The sequence below is a fragment of the Phalaenopsis equestris genome, unplaced genomic scaffold (genome assembly GCF_001263595.1).
Source record: "Phalaenopsis equestris unplaced genomic scaffold, ASM126359v1 Scaffold000429, whole genome shotgun sequence".
NCBI classification, from domain to species: domain Eukaryota; kingdom Viridiplantae; phylum Streptophyta; class Magnoliopsida; order Asparagales; family Orchidaceae; genus Phalaenopsis; species Phalaenopsis equestris.
In genome coordinates, this window is record NW_018164870.1 from 161,400 (window position 1) to 170,465 (window position 9,066).

Consider the following 9,066-nt stretch of genomic DNA (forward strand, 5'->3'; position numbering starts at 1 on the left):
ATTAGAGTTTAGTAAGCAAGTTTAGTAAACCAAGAAACTCTCAAATCTCTTAAATAGTGTCGCACTTCAATCAAGAAATCATCAGTTCATAGTGATTTTTCATTCTTGGTTTTCTTTAAAGTCTCATCAACTTCTTTTTAACTAATGTGACGATAAAAATAAAATATATTATTATTATTAACAATATTAAAATCACTAAAATCGATTTTATTTTCATAAACTTCATTGAAAAGTGTATCAAAACAACTCATCCACTTATGTTGAATATTTTTTCTAAGAAAATTATGTTAAATATTTTTTTCTAAGAAAATTACTTTTTTATTTTTATCTAATTTTTATCTTTAATACACTTTACTTGAGTTAAGTCTTTACTTTTCTTTTCTCTTTATTTGGCTAGTTTATACATATATTTTTCACTCTATTCAGTATCTAATCTATTATAAAAATCACTAAAAGTAGAATTTTTAACGTTACAAATTGTTCTCTCAGACTCCCTACGAGCCACTTTATATTTTTTCCAGTTCTCAAAGCTTTTACATTTAAACCTATTGTTATAGCATAGTTTCTTATATTTTAAAATCTAGAATGACCTTACAATCCAGAATGACCTTATATTAGATTCCTAGTATTCTTTATTTTACAACTCTTCATCTTAAAATCCAAAATTGATAATCGATGTTGGGTATTTAAATTCTCACTTAAAATGGCATTACAAACTTTACATTTTCAAATATCTCTTCTTCTCAGAAGAAAATAATCAATTTATGTTTTATTAGATTCATTCGTACAAGTAAAAATATGCTTATCTTTATTCTTGAATAAAGTATTAGCAATAACCAAATCATATGGTACAGCAAAATCTAATATTTCTAAAACTATAGCCACCATGAATATTTCTAAACCTACTTGAGGGACATAAGCATTCTACCACTATACCGTCATGCTCTTTTAAATCTTCTCCAATAAAGATTCGTCCTTCAAGAAGAACTATTTGTATTAATTCTTCTAGGTCATTCCAAAATTTTTATTTAGAATATACATCTAAACCTACTTGAGGGGCATAAGCACTTATAATATTAAAAATCTTAGCATAAAAAAAAATCTTAAAGGACATAATTCTATCTCCAATTATATTAATTTTTACAATATTATCTTTCAAACTCTTACTTATAATTACACCTACACCATTTCTAGTGTAACATTTATCTATAATGTAACTGAAATTAAAATATTTCGAAATAATATTTATGAATTAATTGACAATGTACTAAGATAAAAAAATGTCAAATATTAAATTGATAATATAGTCTATTAAAAATTAAATAATGTAACTACTTACTATATACTTATTGAGGTATAATGAATTAAACAAAATATTAATAAGAAAATTTTATGAATAGATAAAATTAATGATTCAGAACATAAGAATAATTTATAAAACTGAACAAGAAAGTGTTCAATTATAATAAGAATTAACTTATTTTACACATTATTAATATAGTCATTAACTTGAAGGATGCAACCAAAAATAAAAACAAAGCGTCTGAGATTGAGGTAAAAACTTACTTTTAAGTTATATTAACTTTTATTTCTTCTAAATCGTATAGATTAATTGTTACTGAAATCCGATTGCATTATTTTATTGTGTTTTATATGCTTGTTTAGATGTTCGTTATATCATTGTAATGAATATATATTCTAAAAATATTAAAGATATGCATTATTTAAGATAGAATTGAATCAAATGAACTTATGAATGATATGAACATCATAGACTAATTGTATGTGTATGCTCGACTAGGATGGAGTTCCCACATTTACGGTACTAGTGGGGGAACGTTTAGGCACTCATGCATGTAAATAAAAAAGATTATAGACTTGAAGTACCTTAAGGAGTACAATTCTAGATAGTGCTTATAACATGGTTGTACAGATATAAAATGATATAGACCTGTTACAGATATCGTAAAATGCATTGCATATTATGAAATAATGTAAAGAATAATATCTAAAAAAATAAATTCTCTTAATGCTTTTATATTGATTTATAGTATTTCTATAGTTTAGAAGTAGATGTATTTATTATGATGTAAAGCATCTCGTTTGTGGCGCGGGAGCGGAGTAAGTGCTTCGCATGTTACTTTGACTGAACCGATGCAGGGCTTTTCCCATCCATGAGAGTCAGCCAGGCTTTCCTTTTGGGCTTGTCGCCTATTTACAATAGTGGGGCCACTCCTTAGTAACCCTAGGGCTATAAGTATGTCATGCTTTAGGGCGTTCTTTGCTTAGTTTTTTTATCAGGACATCCATCGGCATCCTGATTTCTCCCTTCTAGGGTTTTATGCAAAGAAGAGAAGGTGATCCGGTTGTAACTCATCCTTAGATGGTGTGTATCTCTTGCTCCCCTACTCCGTGCAAACCTTCCTCCAGCAGATACTTCCCCTTTCCTCATTGAAGTCACCCGGGACAGCAGCCTTGTTGTCTTTTTCCTGCACATAAGCCACCTATTTCCCTTGTTCCAACGACCTGTCCACGCTCCAAGGTACCCCTCCCTTGCTGCCACCACCTGCAAAAACACTTTCGGTAGTTCTTTTCACAGTCCATCCCACTTTCTTTCTTACAATGGAGTAGGATAACACGTGGTTGATTCCTCGTTGTTTTTCCACTAATTTCAATCAGCCAACCTCCACTTTTTTCCCACCATAAACAACCACAAACTTCCCTTCCTCCTCCTACAGCCATCCACCACATCACCGCCCTCCTGTCGTCCACTCACAAAATCTGACCACCACCTTTGAATAGAGTTTAGTTGTGTTTATTTGTCTTAGTCGTCATATTTCTTTTTCAAGTGTGTTTGATTGTACTCGTATAATTACTTTCGGTAGTAATATTTGTTTTTCATTTATTGTTTGGGTTAACTCCAGCATCATTTGGTAACAAAGCTAGCTTACCCTTAGTCGTATCCTAGGATTTCTAGCATATATCCATCCCCGACCCTACATCCCACTAAAATTTTTTTTTCCCACATCCCCCTAAAAATTTTCTTTCCCGTCCTACATCACCCTTGCACGCCTAATTCCACCTACCCGCCCCAAAACCCTAATCATGCCGATGCAGAAGCAATTGTCAGAACCTGATTAAAAGTTTACCATGGAAGAGTTACAGCGACAGCTCTACCGAGTGTTATAATAGCTCAATGATGTCAAGGAAATGGCCCATATAGAGATTATCAGCGAGCGTGGTAGCGAGATCCAAAGAGAGGGAGGAATACTTCAACCCCCTCCATAAGGACGAATTTAGTAGAGAAGCAGAAAGACCACCACCCTTTGGGATATAATATCAGAGGAGACCGAGAGATGAAGTGTCTATATAGGATACAGAGATGAAATGCATGTTAGACAATACAAAGATGGAGTGCCTGTTGGAGGACACAGAGACTCAAGAATGAAAGTAGACATACCGGATTTCAAGGTAAGAATGACTTCATGGAATGGTTGCAGACCGTCGAGAGGGTTTCTAAATACAATGAGGCATGGTTAGGGTTTTTAAATACAAGAATTTCTAGCATCCACTCATACTCATCACTACCACGACCCAAAAAATTTTCTTTCCCACCTTACATTATCTCTACACAACCTCTACCTACCCACCACTAAACCCTAATCTGCGTACATAGAGGCAATTATCAGAACCTAATAAGGATTTTAGCATAAAAGGTTACAGAACCACTCTGTCAAATGCTATAATAGCTCAATGACAGTGGGAAAGCCCGTGCAGAGATTACTAGTGAGGGTGGTAGTGAGATCTGAAGAGGAGGGGGAGGGAAACTTAAATCCCCTCTGTAGGGATGATTTTAGTGGAGAATAAGACTGGCCACGACGCTTTGGAATATAGTATCAGCGGAGGCCGAGAGATGAAATGTCTATTAAAGGAAACAGTGATGGAGTGTCTGTTGAAGGGCACAAAAACTCAAGAGTGAAAGTAGACACCATCAAGAGGTTTTTTAATACAATAAGGTATCAAACGACCAGAAAAGTGAAGCTTGTTCTTATGAAGCTAAAGAAAATCACCTCGTTGTGGTAGGAGAACTTGAAGATGGAGAAAGATAGAGAAGAACAAAGCATTATTACTACCTAGGAGAAGATTAAGAAAGAGTTGCAGCAATGGTACCTACCTCCACACTACCGTCGGGATTTTTTTTAGGTTCCATCGCCTGCAGTAGATGTACCTATCAGTGGAGTACACATCAGAGATTATGCAGCTTGAGCTAAAATGTGATCTGATAGAGCCAAAGAAACATGATGACCAAGCACTTGGAAGGCCTGAAGCTCGCCATCAGCAACATGGTGCAACTACATCCTCAATAATCTTTGGGGGACGTTCAGATCTTAATATTGAAGGTGGTGAGACAACAAAAGCAAAGCAGGCACCCATCGCCATTAAAACAGCCAACCCCAATGGAACACATCAATAAGATCATAGCTACAGAAATTGAGAAGACCGACCAAGAGAATGATAGAACTATCCAGAGAGAGAAGTTTTAGAAGAGCAACACTGACGGCCTTAGCCAAGAAATGCTTTAGATGTGATGGTTATCGGCACATAACTTCCAGTTGCCCGATGAGCTGAATTGTTTTCTTCACTGAGCAAGGTGAATGGAAGAAGTGAGTGATGAAGAGGCTGCTGAAGAAAAAGGTGAGGAGAACTAGCTTCCGCTGGATGAGAGCGAGAAATTTGTGTTTCGACGGGTTCTTCAAACTGAGGCTACAAGGGAGCAGCACGGCTTCACCACAACATATCCTACAGATGTTGCACCATAAAGGGAAAGATATGTACTCTCACCATGGATTGAGGGAGCAACATGAATGTGGTGTCTGCGCAAATAGTGGGCAAATTAAGTCTCGCGATTCAAAGGCATTCCTAGTGGTATTCATTGACGTGGTTTAAAAAGAAGAACGAAGTTAACATTGACAGGAGATGTAACGTAGAGTTTTTTTTATTGAGAACCAGTTGCATGATCAAATATGGTACAAGGTGGTGCCAATGGATGTATGTCATCTTTTGTTAGTGAGGTCGTGGCAGTTTGATCTCATGACTCAACATGACGGATTCGAAAACATGTACTACTTTACAAAAAAGACAAGCGTGTAGTCCTACCTTTTGTGGAGTCTGAGATTACGAGTGCCCATGCCAGCAAAGAAGCTCCAGTATGATCAGTCTTGTGATGATAGAAGATGGCGATATATAAGAATAAGTTTCAGGTTTAGGAAGGCCATTATAGAGAGAATTTCAAGACATCAAGTTTGATAGCTTACTTGCATGGCCGCCACCATTTAGGGATGATTCAGCAGAATATACGTAACACCAAGTGCCACCATTTAGGGATGATTCAGCAGAATATATGTAACACCAAGTCCCATTTCAGTTTAGCAGTGTACTCCCAGAAGATTGGACTGATATGGACGTATGCTCACAAGTAGTGAAAGCTCCTCATGTGTTTTAGGGGTGAGATTCAGGTGCTTCTCAAGCCCCAGTCGAAGATCACTCAACCCGCGGAGGTTACAGCAACTCTATCACCTTCAATGTGCAAGCAAAAGCTTCGACGAATGAGATCAAAGCTCCCCAAATAAAGGAGACTAGCAAGGGGCGTCCTACATGCGATGCTAGAGCGAAGCCTACTTCCTGGACCAAATCGATAGAAGGTTATGATAAAAGTGTTATAAGAGTTAAAAGACTTAAATTAAACAAAATGAATCTTAACGAAAGTCACTAGGTTGATTTTATTAAGTTATAAATAGTATGGATTCAAATCTTTAACTTAGTCTAACTAAATTGTGTTGCCTTTTATTTTGAATTATAGATTAAGAAGCAATGATCTGAAATGATGTAACAATAAACATAACCCAAAATATTAGTAAATTCTGTTGCATTTTTTTAGATGATGACTAATGTGACAAAATTAATTTGGAATTATCGGTCTCATACTAGTTGTGGTGGAGGAACAAAGATGGATAAATATTTGAAGTTTTCAGGATATGAAAAGACCATTATTTTAAGAAGCAAGAGGATCAGTGGAAGCCGAAATATGACTAATAATAGTAGACAAAATCATAGATTGTACGACATGTCCACCATAGATGAGGGTTATACTAGCTAAGTTTGCCTTTGAGGGGGACGAAGAGAGATGGGAGTAAAGGCAGTTACAGAAGAAATTTAGTGGTTGACCTGGCAATTTGGTATAATGGAAGGAGTTCGTGAGAACCTTTAAAGGTTAGTTTGTACCCCTGTCATCTAGAAGACAAATGCAAGATAAATTAATCAGATTGGTGCAGGGAGATAGATCGATTATATAGTATGAAGTGGAGTTTACTATGCTATCGAGGTATGCACCACAACTTATTCCAAATGCAGGGGAGAAATTTCACAGGCATCTTTCTGACTTTAATGATTCAAACAAGCAATCACTATTGCCACTTGAGATTAGAGATTATTCAGTATTAGTGGAAAGAGCTAGATGAGTGGAAATTGATTTTTTAGCAGACTTAGAAGCGTAAGAACTCACATAAGAGGGAGAGTTTAGAAGAAGTTTCACCACCAATTCACTTTATAGAGTCAAATTGGAAGAAGATAAAGTCATATACTGATAAAAGTTCATAGCCAAGATGGCAGCAACACTAAAGAGCCCTATTTTAAGTGTAGGAGGCTACACTATGGTTAATGTTTATTTTTTTCCAAGATATGTTACTTATGCAGACAATTTGGATATAACATAAACGCTAGCTCAAGAAAGTGGTTAAGCTTAGAAAAAATTTCAAAAGGTATCAAACTTTAGAAGTGATCAACAAAAGACCATAGAAGTTGGTACTGTGACTCGTAAAGAGCAACCAAGGCAGAAAATTCGACCCGGCATTGTTCCTTAACTCATTAAGAAGTTGAAGAACCCATTGCTACCAACGCAGATGCTAATTGAGCTTGTGGAGTGACTTGTCATTTGATTTTCATATTAGTTATCTGTTGTTGAGTATCTTTATGTACTTTCATTTCAAAAGTTGAGTGGTGTGTTACTTAAGTTACCTTGTCAAATAATAATAAAGAGAATACATTTGATCATGGGGCTACAAAACATTGATAAAGGCATGTCTTCCTAATAAGGCATTCCCTTTAATAACACTTCTCAATCTAGAAATTCCCTACAATAAAAATTCGCAACATAGTTCACATTAGTTGGTTTAGCATCTCACTCAATCCAATCCAACCAACTACAATACTATAAAGGGATTGTGATCGGAAAAGCTCAATGATCTCAAAATACAAGGCTCCTAAACTTAGGATAATTCTATATTGACTTTCAAATACTTAAAAAAACATTTCAAGATTTGCAGATTATTGAGGGATAGGAAAACAGCATGAAAATGTCATAACGAGTAGGGTGAATCAGGAGGATCATTGGAAATCTTCATCAAGGCTAGGAAAATAATTCATCAAGGCTATATTCTGAAATTCGAATTCTAAACCTAGTTACTTCCAAAATATGGAACAGAATTTATCTTCTTAACACCCAAGACAAAAGTTATACATCGACACAAAGGCAAGCTGAACAACAAAGGCAGCTAAAACAATGAGATAAATAACAATGAATATTAGATCAATAGAATTAGAGCAGCAAACAAACATATTTTGCACAATGAAGTAAAATAAGATGATCTAACTTGATTACAGATGCACAGTAACATAAGGTTTTAAGAAAAAGTGCAATGCAGAAACATAAAAATTAGAACTGTCATGGTAATTTCTTGAAAATATCCGCCTTCAAGGAGTATGAAACCTCATAAAGTTGGCAAGAGAGCTTAAAAATAAACATCAGAAAATGATCAGACTTAAAATATGGAAAATGAGAACTTTTAGCAGAAACCTACCAGACAAGTAAGAAACCTTAATGAAATACGAATTCTGTCACAGTTGCCCACATCTATGGCATCCTGAACATTAAAAGCAAATATCAGCGAGCTTGTATAGCACTGCTAATAAATCTCAATGATGTCTTAAGATGAATTAAAACGTGACAGTGAGAACCACTATGTACAAATTCCAATAAAGGTTGCATCAAATCATATCACAAAATATTTAATGGAAGAATTAAATACATAACATCTAAATCTTACCTATTTCTAAAATTAATCCAAAAATCACTTTCTAGGAGTACCAAACTCATATATTTGTATGTGCTATGATCAAACAATTAAAAAATTAACAAAACAGAAAAATGGAAGTTGGGTTTTGTTGTGAATTCCAAAACTGGGTGAGAATTTGATATTTTGAGGTAGGAGGGTGTTATATAGCAAAGGTTTAAGTGTCATGTAAATAATTGCCCCCATGCTCAAATGCTTTGTAAGGCAAAAAATGATTTGGCAAGCATCCCAAAACTCATTTCAGGTCAATGTTAAATTAACTTCGAAAGAAAGGAGTAAATCAAAATAGAAGAAATAACACCTGACAATAGTTAATACATGATTAAACAAGTAAATATCTTACCTGAAATTTTGTGTGGGTATTATCCACTATTTCTTTAGCAAAATCCTCCTTTTCAAGGTTTATTAGACCAACCTGCAGATGATACAGCTTAACATTGTTAGAATGACTGGACTAACATTATCTCTAATCATATAAAAAAACTATTTGTGAAGCAGCAAAGAGTTCTATAAATGATGCTGAAAATTAGCAAGAAACAAGAAAACAACTTCATATCAAACGAGAAAAAATAACCACACCCAATTCTAAATTTCGGATATCGAGAGGTCATAAATTCACACATGAATACTTGATCGGATCCAAAAATATTAGCAAAGACTATAATGAGTGCATTTATATTTGGAAGCCCAAAAAGGCTAATACATTAAATAGAAAGAAAGATACAGATACAATGTGTGGAAGGGCCCAAGCATCGCGCTCTGCCCACACAAAACCACAAATGATTCCAAAACTAGAAAAAAAAGAAAAATACATTAGAAACTTAAATAAAAGCCTAAAAGTGTTTAAATACATAGTATCAACAATTTGGTCTTGCCT

The 9,066-nt window shown here is 34.9% G+C and overlaps 1 protein-coding gene across 1 annotated transcript in view; it reads right to left on the reverse strand.

Moving 5' to 3' along the window:
* LOC110027617 (nuclear cap-binding protein subunit 1) overlaps positions 1–8,604 on the reverse strand; it is a gene marked incomplete at its 5' end in the record, with an annotated part of 89,997 nt that extends 81,393 nt beyond the window's left edge. The window contains 2 exon segments of the mRNA XM_020729118.1: positions 7,917–7,979; positions 8,533–8,604. Of these exon segments, the coding sequence (XP_020584777.1) occupies positions 7,917–7,979; positions 8,533–8,604 (135 nt within the window).
* Positions 8,605–9,066: the final 462 nt, after the last annotated feature.